General features: G+C 29.4%; 1 protein-coding gene across 7 annotated transcripts in view; it reads left to right on the plus strand.

Moving 5' to 3' along the window:
- The window catches only part of LOC111680611 (protein muscleblind), a 135260-nt gene extending 122454 nt beyond the window's left edge, over positions 1–12806 (plus strand). For 2 of the 7 annotated variants that reach the window (XR_006941388.1, XR_006941389.1), the window contains 2 exons: positions 5902–5986; positions 9577–9710. Coding sequence is in view for 5 of the 7 variants with exons in the window: in XM_046955015.1 (XP_046810971.1) it covers positions 9577–10778 (1202 nt within the window). In the remaining 2 variants the exon portion in view is untranslated. Of the gene's footprint in view, positions 1–1943; positions 2020–2503; positions 2615–5901; positions 5987–9576 lie in introns of those variants that run through there. The other 5 variants (XM_046955015.1, XM_046955016.1, XM_046955017.1 and 2 more) reach the window with 4 other exon arrangements.
- The last annotated feature ends 1428 nt before the right edge of the window (positions 12807–14234 follow it).

Raw genomic sequence — 14234 nt, forward strand, 5'->3', positions numbered from 1 at the left:
AAAAACAAGAATAAAATATATATTAGCTAAAATTGACTGGCAGTGAAACATAGAAATTTTATAAAGTTCTTAAAAACTAGTGTTGTGAAATTTTAGTTCTAGTTCAAGTAGAATTGAGATCTAGTCCAGCACAAAGGTTCAAGAAAATGTAAATGAATTACTAGTGGATTTTTATTTTAAACCAAAATTTTGTGTTTTTATTTTCACCACCACCACCATTGCACAGGCAATGCTGGTATGCTTCCCTTTCCTTACTCTCTCATACACACAAACTAGCTTTAAAAGGTTTATTACTAATTGACACACCTGTATGTGTTCATCAATTTATCAAAAAAAATGTTTGGATGGGTGGTCTGTTAAGTTTCAACCACACATAAGACAAACAGTTACTTTTTAGTAACTACTAGTAAGGAAATGTGTTTTCTCTTTAAGTTTATCATCACACTAATGTGTTAGTAGCAGATATTAGCTATATTCTTTACCTTGTATTTTTTTTACATTTACAAATTAGGTTAATCAAATTAATTGTGCATCCGCGCCTTTATACCAAATAAACCATTATAATAAAGAGTGGGTTCTTGTGTAGTTATTTTTATGTTGAATTTCTACATACATATTTAATGGTTTATTTTGTTCTATCAATGAAAAGCATTCTTTTGAAAACATTTAATATATTACAGGGGTATACAGTCCGACAGTCAAGGAATATAAATAACAGAAATAATTCTGATCAAGTTCAGTTTTAGTTCTGTTCTAATTTAGTTCTGCTCTTGTTCCGTTTTAATTCTATTTTAGTTGTAGTTCTGTTCTAGTTCAGTTACAGTTCTGTTCTAGTTCTGTTCTAGTTCTGTTCTAGTTCTGTTCTAGTTCTGTTCTAGTTCTGTTCTAGTTCTGTTCTAGTTCTGTTCTAGTTCTGTTCTAGTTCTGTTTTAGTTCTTTTCTTGTTCTATTGTAGTCCTGTTCTAGTTCTTTTCTAGTTCTGTTCTAGTTCTGTTCTAGTTCTGTTCTAGTTCTGTTCTAGTTCTGTTATAGTTCTGTTCTAGTTCTGTCCTAGTTCGCATCTAGTTCTGTTCAATTCTGTTCTAGTTTTGTTCTACTTCAGTTCTAGTTAGGTTTAAGTTCAGTTGTACCTCAGACTCGAATTAGAAAATTTTTGTCTTAATTTTTGAAAATTAATGTGTATATCCTAATTATTCAAACCATAACTGTAGCTGTTACAAGAGAAGAGGGTAAACCAAATTAAAGCCTGATAGTGAAAGCAAACACACAACTACAAGAACAACAGATACTACTACAAAATAAGCTGTTTATTTAATGTCAATCCATGATGATGTCACAATTAGTTTTGTTTTTCCTTTTTCTGTATTTTGTATTGTGTTGACTGTATGTAGTCCAACTGCTCTAACCAATATTTAACTAACACTAATGACTGATGATGATGGCGTTGGCGGCGGCAATGATGATGATGATGAGGATAGCGATTACAACTGTTATGACACTCCCTTTTACCTTTTAAATAGAAATAAAAAAATAACGACTAATGAAAAAAGGCATTAGTATTAAAAGCACACAAAGACACATTTTAATGCAAACAAACATACACATGTACATTTCGTTAAAGATTCAGAAAAAATAACTAGTAATTTACTATAAAAACTATGACATTGTTTTTGCTTTGTATACAAGGACATTTAAGCCTTTTTTCCGAATAAAAAAGAGTAAATATTGAATTCTTAGTAATAGTTTAAGTTAAGTAATTAAGAATATTTTGTAAAAAAGAAATTGCCTGAAAAGAAACTTTTGTTTAAACTGAAATTTTTCTTCTTCTTCTTTTCCTCATTCTTCTTTTCCTATATGGTGTCTCGTTAATTTTATACCAAAAAAATCCGCTGAAACTCCTTTGATAAACTCCCTGTATTATAAAAAATGTACTTTTTAAGCAGCTCATAACTCCGATCGGCGGTTATTATATCACACACATTGTCCTATACTTATAAATGGTACTGTTTACATAATTAGGTAATGAAACCTTTAACAAATTAAAAAAAATAATAATAATTAAACAAATTGCATTACAAATCAAAAAAAAAATATACATATTGCTTCTTGAGCTTGAGTTTAGCTTAAAAGCTTTTTTATATACAAAAAAAAAAAAACATAAATAAATAAAGCTTTAGTTGTGCTTATATTTAAATTTTGGTTTTGCCTTCATCAACTACAAACAACAATTAAATTGAAAAAAATTAAAAACAACTTACACTTTAAACGTAAATGTATTAGAAAACAAAAAAGAGCTTTTAAGCTTTTTAAACACCTAAGCTTTTCAACTTTTATTTTTTAAAAAAATATCTATATATATATATAATTATCTATATATGTAATTAATTACCAACAACTAAATGTTATTTTTTTCTTAAAAACAAACTACAACAACAAAAAAACGAACAAAAGCTTATTGTTTTCTTTTTTATTCTTTTTTGTCTCTTTTCTCATATATTTCTAGTGCCGTCATTTAGGATTTGTAACTGTGTGTTTGTTAAAAAGATCTCTTAAATTTCAACCTAAGATAACACTGAATTTTAGGAGCTTCACTTTTTTCCCAAAACCAAAATGTTAAAAAAATAATTAAATCTCAAATTTAAATCAAACAAAAAAGTAAACTATAGCACCAAATTTAATTCATATTTTTTCTTACAAAATAAAACAAAATAATAATAATTACAAAAAAAAAACATTCCATTTAAACAAATTATAAAAAACTTAAATTGTGATATTAGAATCAAAACAAACAAAAACCCAAAATCAAAAAATAAAATCAAAACTGAAAATGTGAGTTTAAAAAAAAATCCTTAAATTTACTTTTATGTTCAGTTTATTTTAGTGCCAAAGCTTTTTTTAATTTAAGCTTTTCTCTTCTTGTTTCCCATATATTTTTTCTACTCTCTCTCTCATTTAGTCTATTTACAAATTACAAAACTGGTGTGCGTGTGTTGTTTAGATCTTTTAATATCTGTATTTTAATTTTAAATCACCTACTATTAAAACAGTATTTTAAAATTAAAAAATCAACTAAAATTATAACTTGCTGCTTTCTCTATGAAGCTTTTTCAAAGCTTTTTAACTGTTATGTTTTTTTTTTTTATTTTTTTGTTTGTTTTTTAAATTAATTTAGTCTCTGTGTAAGATTTTTAAACTTATTTATTCAAAAAAAAGAGCTTAATTGTTTGGATATTAAAATGTCTTTAAAACTAAGCTTTTTTGAAAGCCTAAATGCAAGCTTATAGAAATTAAGCTTCACTTTATATATGTATTATGAGAAAAACAGTTTCAGTCCAAAAATAAGTTTCAGTCCACTTCTAGTTTTGTTTTAGTTCTGCTCTTGTTATGTTCTTGTTCAATTCTAGTTCAGTTCTACTTTAGTACTAGTTCAGTTCTAGTTCAGTTCTAGTTCAGTTCTAGTTCAGTTCTAGTTCAGTTCTAGTTCAGTTCTAGTTCAGTTCTAGTTCAGTTTTAGTTCAGTTCTAGTTCAGTTCTAGTTCAGTTCTAGTTCAGTTCTAGTTCAGTTCTAGTTCAGTTCTAGTTCAGTTCTAGTTCAGTTCTAGTTCAGTTCTAGTTCAGTTCTAATTCAGTTCTAAATCAGTTCTACTTCAATTCTAGTTCAGTTCTAGTTCAATTCTAGTTCAGTTCTAGTTCAGTTCTAGTTCTGTTCTAGTTCTGTTCTAGTTCTGTTCTAGTTCTGTTCTAGTTCTGTTCTAGTTCTGTTCTAGTTCTGTTCTAGTTCTGTTCTAGTTCTGTTCTAGTTCTGTTCTAGTTCTGTTCTAGTTCTGTTCTAGTTCTGTTCTAGTTCTGTTCTAGTTCTGTTCTAGTTCTGTTCTAGTTCTGTTGTAGTTCTGTTCTATTTCTGTTCTAGTTCTGCTCTTATTCAGTTCTCTTTCAGTTTTAATTCACTTCTAGTCGATTTCTAGTTCAAGTCTAGTTCAGTTTTAATTCAGTTCTAGAGCTGTTCTAGTTCAATCCTATTTCAGTTCTACTTCCGTTCTAGATCGTATCAAGTTCAATTGTAATACAGTTCTAGTTGAGTTTTAGTTCTGTTTAAGTTCAATTTTCTCTGACTAAATATTTTACTCGAAACGGTGCATATAAACTCTAGTTCTGTTCTAGTTCTGTTTTAGTTCTAGTTATGTTCTAGTTCTATTTTTGTCCTGTTCTAGTTTTGTTCTAGTTCTGTTCTAGTTCTGTACTAGTTCTGTTCTAGTTCTGTTCTAGGTCTGTTCTAGGTCTGTTCTAGTTCTGTTCTAGTTCTGTTCTAGTTCTGTTCTAGTCCTGTTCTAGTTCTGTTCTAGTTCTGTTCTAGTTCTGTTCTAGTTCTGTTCTAGTTCTGTTCTAGTTCTGTTCTAGTTCTGTTCTAGTTCTGTTCTAGTTCTGTTCTAGTTCAGTTCTAGTTCTGGTCTAGTTCAGTTCTAGTTCTGTTCTAGTTCAGTTCTAGTTCAGTTCTAGTTCAGTTCTAGTTCTAGTTCAGTTCTAGTTCAGTTCTAGTTCAGTTCTAGTTCTGTTCTAGTTCAGTTCAGTTCTAGTTCTGCTCTAGTTCAGTTCTAGTTCTGTTCTAGTTCAGTTCTAGTTAAGTTCTAGTTCTAGTTCTAGTTCAGTTCTAGTTCAGTTCTAGTTCAGTTCTAGTTCAGTTCGAGTTCAGGTCTAGTTCAGTTCTAGTCCAGTTCTAGTTCAGTTCTAGTTCAGTTCTAGTTCAGTTCTAGTTCAGTTTTAGTTCAGTTCTAATTCAGTTCTAGTTCAGTTCTTGTTCAGTTCTAGTTCAGTTTTAGTTTAGTTTTAGTTCAGTTCTCTTTCAGTTTAAATTCAGTTCTAGTTGATTTCTAGTTCAGTTCTAGATCAGTTTTAATTCAGTTCTAGTGCTGTTCTAGATCAATCCTATTTCTGTACTACTTCGTATCAAGTTCAGTTCTAGTTGAGTTTTAGCTCAGTTTAAGTTCAATTTTCTCTGAATGAATATTTTACTGAAAACGGTGCATGTCATTTGGTGTTAAAATTTTCGGCTTCGACATGAAAGCATAATTTCTATTTGTCTTGTGTCAAGTTAGTAAATGTCTTGTTTTAGTATTATATAAGCTCTTCATTATTCCTTTTTATTTAATTAATTTTAAGAAAATTTGAATTTAAGTAATCGATATAAACCAATTATTTAACGATATTTAGCTAAATTTAAGAAAGTATAACCAATAAATCAAAAAAGACTAAAATATTACCATTTAGGGGGAAAATTACAGCTTAAAGCTTTAATATTGTTTTTATTTAAAGTTTAGCCCATAAGTTATAGTAACAACAAAAACAAACATCAACATATTTTTTATTTAATTTTATTTTAAAAACTTGAAAAAAAATATTTATATAACTAACAAACAAATATATATTAAATTATATTAATGAAATACATTTTAAAAAAATACTTTAATTTGTTATATATAGTACGAACAATATAAAACTAATTTTTGCTCTTTTTTCTTTCTTTTTTTCTTCTTCTTCTCTTTTTTTTAAATATATAAATAAATTAAACAAAAATATTATTTTAAACACTCGATCAACTTTTTCAAAAAAATTTTTTTTTATTTTCTCTTGAATTTTTATTAAAAAATAAATTTGATTTGTATTTGGTGAAATGTAATTATTTTTTTGGTAAAATTTTTTTATTTTGATTTATTTGTTTTAAAAATTAATTGTGCTCGCATCTCGTAAATCTGTACATCTATAAACAACTACAACAACAATAAAAACAACAACTAACATCTATTACAACAACAAATACACTTTTACATCAAAAACCCCAAAAAACTCGTCCAAAACATACAACAACAAACAAACAACATGTTTTATTTATTTTGTAATCTCTAGTTACTGGACACCCTCCCGGTGTGCCAAGATTTTAATAGATCTATGTGCAGTCGGTTAAATTGTAGATTCGTTCATTTAACTGAAGGTAAGTGCATGCTGCTAAATTTTTTATTTCGACTTTCATTTTTATTTTTAATAAATTTTATTTAGGCTTATTTCGATATTGAATTTAGTGTATGGTAGCTCTATATATATATTTTTAATTTTTTTTTGTATTTAGTTGGCTTTTAAATTGTTTTGGCTCATTCAATATTTAGTTCAACTCTTAGTTTAATTCATTTTTTAGTTTTCAAAATCTTAACAAAATTTAAGTATTTTATAAAAGTTAGATAATTCTATCAAAATACTTGTCATATTTGTTGGTCTAATCTATGCAGAGATAAAAATTAAGAATATTTAACATTACAGATTTAAAGAAATATAATCGATTTATTGAAATTTATGCAGATCTTTACAGTTTGACGTACAATTAGTTTTATCAACACAATCACTGAAAAACATATCTTAAAATTTGAACAGCACCTGATAATGGAAGCAATACAATAACAATAACGGAAGAAAACGAAACATTTTATGTTCTTATTCAGTTCTAGTTCTAGTTCAGTTCTAGCTCAGTTCTAGTTCAGTTCTAGTTCAGTTCTAGTTCAGTTCTAGTTCAGTTCTAGTTCAGTTCTAGTTCAGTTCTAGTTCAGTTCTAGTTCAGTTCTAGTTCAGTTCTAGTTCAGTTCTAGTTCAGTTCTAGTTCAGTTCTAGTTCAATTCTAGTTCAGTTCTAGTTCAGTTCTAGTTCAGTTCTAGTTCAGTTCTAGTTCAGTTCTAGTTCAGTTCTAGTTCAGTTCTAGTTCAGTTCTAGTTCAGTTCTAGTTCAGTTCTAGTTCAGTTCTAGTTCAGTTCTAGTTCAGTTCTAGTTCAGTTCTTGTTCAGTTCTAGTTCAGTTCTAGTTCAGTTCTAGTTCAGTTCTAGTTCAGTTCTAGTTCAGTTCTTGTTCTAGTTCTAGTTCAGTTCTAGTTCAGTTCTAGTTCAGTTCTAGTTCAGTTCTAGTTCAGTTCTAGTTCAGTTCTAGTTCAGTTCTAGTTCAGTTCTAGTTCAGTTCTAGTTCTGTTCTAGTTCTGTTCTAGTTCGGTTCTAGTTCTGTTCTAGTTCTGTTCTAGTTCTGTTCTAGTTCTGTTCTAGTTCTGTTCTAGTTCTGTTCTAGTTCTGTTCTAGTTCTGTTCTAGTTCTGTTCTAGTTCTGTTCTAGTTCTGTTCTAGTTCTGTTCTAGTTCTGTTCTAGTTCTGTTCTAGTTCTGTTCTAGTTCTGTTCTAGTTCTGTTCTAGTTCTGTTCTAGTTCTGTTCTAGTTCTGTTCTAGTTCTGTTCTAGTTCTGTTCTAGTTCTGTTCTAGTTCTGTTCTAGTTCTGTTCTAGTTCTGTTCTAGTTCTGTTCTAGTTCTAGTTCTGTTCTAGTTCTGTTCTAGTTCTGTTCTAGTTCTGTTCTAGTTCTGTTCTAGTTCTGTTCTAGTTCTGTTCTAGTTCTGTTCTAGTTCTGTTCTAGTTCTGTTCTAGTTCTGTTCTAGTTCTGTTCTAGTTCTGTTCTAGTTCTGTTCTAGTTCTGTTCTAGTTCTGTTCTAGTTCTGTTCTAGTTCTGTTCTAGTTCTGTTCTAGTTCTGTTCTAGTTCTGTTCTAGTTCTGTTCTAGTTCTGTTCTAGTTCTGTTCTAGTTCTGTTCTAGTTCTGTTCTAGTTCTGTTCTAGTTCTGTTCTGTTCTAGTTCTGTTCTAGTTCTGTTCTGTTCTAGTTCTGTTCTAGTTCTGTTCTAGTTCTGTTCTAGTTCTGTTCTAGTTCTGTTCTAGTTCTGTTCTAGTTCTGTTCTAGTTCTGTTCTAGTTCTGTTCTAGGTTCTGTTCTAGTTCTGTTCTAGTTCTGTTCTAGTTCTGTTCTAGTTCTGTTCTAGTTCTGTTCTAGTTCTGTTCTAGTTCTGTTCTAGTTCTGTTCTAGTTCTGTTCTAGTTCTAGTTCTGTTCTAGTTCTGTTCTAGTTCTGTTCTAGTTCTGTTCTAGTTCTGTTCTAGTTTCTGTTCTAGTTCTGTTCTAGTTCTGTTCTAGTTCTGTTCTAGTTCTGTTCTAGTTCTGTTCTAGTTCTGTTCTAGTTCTGTTCTAGTTCTGTTCTAGTTCTGTTCTAGTTCTGTTCTAGTTCTGTTCTAGTTCTGTTCTAGTCTGTTCTAGTTCTGTTCTAGTTCTGTTCTAGTTCTGTTCTAGTTCTGTTCTAGTTCTGTTCTAGTTCTGTTCTAGTTCTGTTCTAGTTCTGTTCTAGTTCTGTTCTAGTTCTGTTCTAGTTCTGTTCTAGTTCTGTTCTAGTTCTGTTCTAGTTCTGTTCTAGTTCTGTTCTAGTTCTGTTCTAGTTCTGTTCTAGTTCTGTTCTAGTTCTGTTCTTTCTGTTCTAGTTCTGTTCTAGTTCTGTTCTAGTTCTGTTCTAGTTCTGTTCTAGTTCTGTTCTAGTTCTGTTCTAGTTCTGTTCTAGTTCTGTTCTAGTCTGTTCTAGTTCTGTTCTAGTTCTGTTCTAGTTCTGTTCTAGTTCTGTTCTAGTTCTGTTCTAGTTCTGTTCTAGTTCTGTTCTAGTTCTGTTCTAGTTCTGTTCTAGTTCTGTTCTAGTTCTGTTCTAGTTCTGTTCTAGTTCTGTTCTAGTTCTGTTCTAGTTCTGTTCTAGTTCTGTTCTAGTTCTGTTCTAGTTCTGTTCTAGTTCTGTTCTAGTTCTGTTCTAGTTCTGTTCTAGTTCTGTTCTAGTTCTGTTCTAGTTCTGTTCTAGTTCTGTTCTAGTTCTGTTCTAGTTCTGTTCTAGTTCTGTTCTAGTTCTGTTCTAGTTCTGTTCTAGTTCTGTTCTAGTTCTGTTCTAGTTCTGTTCTAGTTCTGTTCTAGTTCTGTTCTAGTTCTGTTCTAGTTCTGTTCTAGTTCTGTTCTAGTTCTGTTCTAGTTCTGTTCTAGTTCTGTTCTAGTTCTGTTCTAGTTCTGTTCTAGTTCTGTTCTAGTTCTGTTCTAGTTCTGTTCTAGTTCTGTTCTAGTTCTGTTCTAGTTCTGTTCTAGTTCTGTTCTAGTTCTGTTCTAGTTCTGTTCTAGTTCTGTTCTAGTTCTGTTCTAGTTCTGTTCTAGTTCTGTTCTAGTTCTGTTCTAATTCTGTTCTAATTCTGTTCTAATTCTGTTCTAGTTCTGTTCTAGTTCTGTTCTAGTTCTGTTCTAGTTTTGTTCTGAGCTTATTCAGTTCTATCTTAACTGAGAAAAAGTATCATGACTTAATTTCCTATCTATTTGGATATAATTTTTAAGGAATATTTTGCTTTATTCGTGGGACCATAGGCATGTGTAATGCGATTAGATATAAGCTATTGTTTTAACAATATAAGCTCCGTCATGGAAGGCATTGCAAACATTGAATCAAATTGATTTACTGCAAAAATTATTTTAAATATAAAATAAGTTAGATTTTAAATTAAATTTAAGCATTTATCCTTAAACAGATTCTTAGAGATATATTTATTTTAAGCAGGTTATCTTAGTTATATTTATAAGTAAATTCACCCTTTGCTTTGTTTTACAAAAATATCACATTTTATGAAGAAAAAATCTTAACCAAATTATTCCAAAAACATTTAATAATTTACTTGACATCTCTGTTTCTTTTTCTTAATTTTACAATACTACCAAATGCAGACGATAAGGTTGAAGTATGTGATCAACGTGTGGCTGTGTGTCGTGATCATGCCAATGGTCAGTGCAGACGTAAACAATGTAAATATTATCACATACCAATTGTTTTGCCGCCCGCTAATATAATGGCAGCATTAATAAATGGCAACAATAGTAACAACAATAATAATAACATTAGCAGCAACAATAATACTAATACACACAATCAGCAGCAACAACAGCAAAATACACTTCAACAGCAACAACAACAACAACAACATGACTATGAACAACAATTAAAACTAACAACAACATGTGGTGTTGTAATACCCTCAACAACGGCTACAATTGCAACCACAAATTATAATAATAATTTAATTATAATTGAACCACATCATCAGCAACATTTCTATACACCGGCAACGATAAGTTATACAACAACACAACATCAACAACAGCAATCATGTTTACCTACAGCAAAAGCATTAACAACACAAACAAATTTGTTTCATCATCAACAACAACCACAACAACATGCATCGACAGCTCTCTCACATATCTATCATACCTCACAACAGCAACCACAGCAATATCAACAGTTACAATATACAACTGCCAATACAAATTACAATAGTCATCATCATCATCATCAACAACAACATCCACAAATTCACTACCAACAACAATATCAACATCATCAACAGCAACACCACAGTCACCATCATCATCATCCTCACCAGCATCATCACATCACCTCACCTTATTCCCCCTCTGCTGCCTCAACGTCATCGTCCGCCTCCTCATCGTTATCATGTTCGAAGGCCTGCTCTCCCACCCTCTCGACGACTACGACCCACTCAACAACATCTACAGCCACAATACCTACACCAATGGCAGCTAATTATTTGCCTTTAGCTGCAGCTGCACCTCTACAACCACCAGCTACAGCAACAAACACAACAACACCCAATTATCTTAAGGCCCCACCACATCCAGCGCCTAATGCCGCTGCTACGGCCATGACAATAGCTATAGCAACTCAAGCACCGCCTCTGGTCTTGGGTACCACACTCTCCAACAGCAATTACAATACGAATTGCATTCCAATTTTAACACAACCAACCGATGTTACAACATTGACCGGTGCTGCTGCAGCACTAACACAACATCCAGGACATCCAACACATGCCTTCATCTATCCAGCTACAGCACAGCCTCAACATTAAGGACTAAAGGGCTTTGTGTATTGTAGGGAGTTTTATTACTTAAAGTAAGTTCCACCAATTTTGTTAAAACTTTTTAAATATTGAGAATAATTTATTGAGAATAAAATTTTCTCTCTCTCTCTCTCTTAAATTGATAAGAGAAACTTGACAACAATGTTATAAAACCGTAATAAACTGTTATTAGCCCATGAGTTAATGAGCAGATCATGTTTACATAAGTTCTAAGAACAACTTAGACATTGTGTTATTTAACTTATAGCGATGTGTTTTTTGAGCAACTTTTACTCTAAGAAAATTGCTCAGATTTAAAGCAACTATATGATTTTTTTCATTTGATGAGCAATTTTTCCTTTATAAATTTCTTCAGTTACTGAACAACTTTGGCTATAGAAAACTGTTCGGTTTTAGCGCAAAATTTTGAGCAACTCTTGCTACAGCTTAAAAATATGCTGAGTTTTCGATAAATTTTCAGTTGAAAAACGTGCTTAGCTTCAATTTGTTCTTAAGCACATTTTTCTATAGAAAATTCCTCAGTTTATAAGCATGTTTTCCTATAGGAAATTTAAGAAACTTCTTTATTTCTGAGCAACTTTTTCGAACGTAACCTATTAAGTTTCTAAGCAACTTTTCCCATAGACATGATGTCAGTTTCTAAGCAACTTTTCCCATAGACATGATGTCAGTTGATGTCAAGTAACTTTTTCTATAGAAAAGTTGTTACTTTCTAAGCAACTTTTTTAATAGACAAGTTGTCAGTTATTAAGCAACTTTTTTAATAGATAAGTTATCAGTTTCTAAGCAACTTTTCCTACAGACAAGTTATCAACTTCTAAGCAACTTTTCCTAAAGACAAGTCCTCAGTTTTTGAACAACTTTTCCTATAGACATGATGTCTGTTTCTATACATGATGTTAGTTTCTAAGTAACTTTTCCTATAGACAAGCTGTCAATTTCTAAGGAACATCTCCTGTGTACATGACGTCAGTTTCTAAGAAACTTTTTTAATAGACAAGTTGTTAGTTCTAAGCAACTTTTCCTATAGACAAGTTGCCAGTTTCTAAGCAACTTTCTTAAGTTGTCAGTTCTAAGCAACTTTTCCTATAGACAAGTTGTCGGTTCAGTATCTAAGCAACTTTTCCTATAGGCATGATGTCAGTTTCTAAGCTAATTTTACTTTAGACATAATGCTAGTTTATAAGCAACTTTTCCTATCGACAAGTTGTCTGTTTCTAATCAACTTTTCCTATAGATATGATGTCAGTTTTAAGACACTTTTCCTTTAACAAATTTATCTCTTCTTAGCAACATTTTCTATAGACAAGTTGTGAGTTTCTAAGCAACTTTTCCAATGAACATGATGTCAATTTCTAAGTAACTATAGATATGATTTTAGCTTTAAATCATTTCCTATAGACAAGTTGTGAGTCGTTTAGATTCTGAACAACTTTTTTGAATAGAAATTTTTGGAATATTAAGCAAAATTTCCTATAGAAAACTGTTTGTGAGCAACATTTCAGAACAGTAAACTATTTAGTTTATGATTAGTTTATTTCATGGAAACAAAAACAGTTTTAAAAGCAAAACTGCAAAACAGTGTTGTCAAGTTTAAAGTTCAGTTTAAACTCCTCTAAAAAAAGCGCAGATCTGTAGCCAAATATCTGTAAAAGAAGGCATATGTTTTCTTTACTCTGCAACAAATTCTAAAAGAAACAAAACTAAACTTTATTTAAGTTTTCTTTTGTAAAAAAAAAATACAATACTTAATATACATTAAAACTAAAAAATAATTACTTAAAACCAATGTTCATATAAATATAAAACTAAAAAAAAAAATCATTAAATGTTTAAACTAAAAAAAAAACTTTCATTTTATACATTAGAAAACAACAACAAAACATTATTAGAATTTAACTAAGAAATCAATCACCTAAGCAAACAAAAACAAAATAAAGTTTTGTTTTTTTAGAAATTATTTAATAATTTAACTAACACCCAATTTTAAAACACTTAAAAAAAAAAGATAAATTACAACACCTACATAAAATACACTGAAAGAAAAGTACTTATTAGTATTAATAACTAAAAACACTGAAACAAATAGTTACACACAAACACATACACTACAATAATGAAAATTTAATAAATATAAAAATATATTATGTATAATTAAAAAAAAAAAAAACATTTTTACATTAAAATTTTACTCTAAAAAAAAATTATACAATAATTTTCTTTAAATGTTTTAAAATACATTTAAGGAAAATTAAAAAAATTAATCAAAAAAGAAAAAAAAATTATTATTAAAAAAAATACACCAAAAAGTAACACATTTTTGAATAAATATTACAACAACAATAAAAAAAATTTAAGAAAAATAATTTTCAAAATTTATAAAACTTAAAACAACAACAAACAATTTTATAGAAATTTCTAGAAAATCTAAAACAGTGCTGTTGAACAATTAAATGTTTATAAACCCAAAAATTAAAAAAAAAAACACAAAAATTAAATGGAAAAACAAATTATTGAAAAAAAGTAGAGTTTTTAAACAAACAAAAAAAAAATAATTAGTTATAAAAACAGCAATTAATTGTTTAAACAAAGAAAAAATCCCTTAAACAAACACTTTCAAGTTTTAAAAACGAGAGTTAAAGTTTTACAAAAAAATGTTTAAAAAAAAAAATTAAGAATTTTGAAAATTTCCCTTTTTTGTTTCGTTTTTACAAAACTCTCGTTTAAACTTCTGAAAAGAAAACTCACACACACACACATAAATGTTGACAAATCTCTGTTCTACATTTCCATTAACAATAATTAAAGAAAATTAAAGGTTGATGAATTATTTACAAAAAAAAAAAAAAAAAAACATTAAATTAGAGTAGTAAATAAATAAAACAAATAAATTTAACACAAAAAAAATTACTAAAGATTTTTTTCTCCAAACTTTAGCAAGACTTAAATATTACAAAAAAAAAACAAAACAAGTTAAAATTGAAAATAAAACTTAGATTAAATATAAAAAATATTAAAAAAAAAATTAAAACACTAGTGTTCCATATTACTGATTCAAACTAAAGAAGAAAAAAAAACCTAAAACCACAATAATTACTTAAAACTAAAAATATTAGAAAAAATTTAATTTTTAAGAATTTTTCTGTTTTTTTTTTGTTTTATTTATAAATTTTTGTTACAACAAATTTAGACACAATTAACTAAAAAAAATAGTTTTAAACAACTCTACATGTTTTAAATTCTAATTTAAACATTTTCTATACAGAATTGCTCGTAAGTTTTAAAGCAACAACAAGATCTAATCAAATTTCTCTATAGACATGATGTCAATTGAAAAGCAAATTTTCCTATAGACATGTTATTGGTACCTAAGCAACTTTCCCATAGACATGATGCCCGTTTGTAAGCAACTTTTCCTATAGACAAGTTGTCAGTTTCATAGCA

The sequence above is a fragment of the Lucilia cuprina genome, chromosome 6 (assembly GCF_022045245.1).
Source record: "Lucilia cuprina isolate Lc7/37 chromosome 6, ASM2204524v1, whole genome shotgun sequence".
NCBI lineage: Eukaryota > Metazoa > Arthropoda > Insecta > Diptera > Calliphoridae > Lucilia > Lucilia cuprina.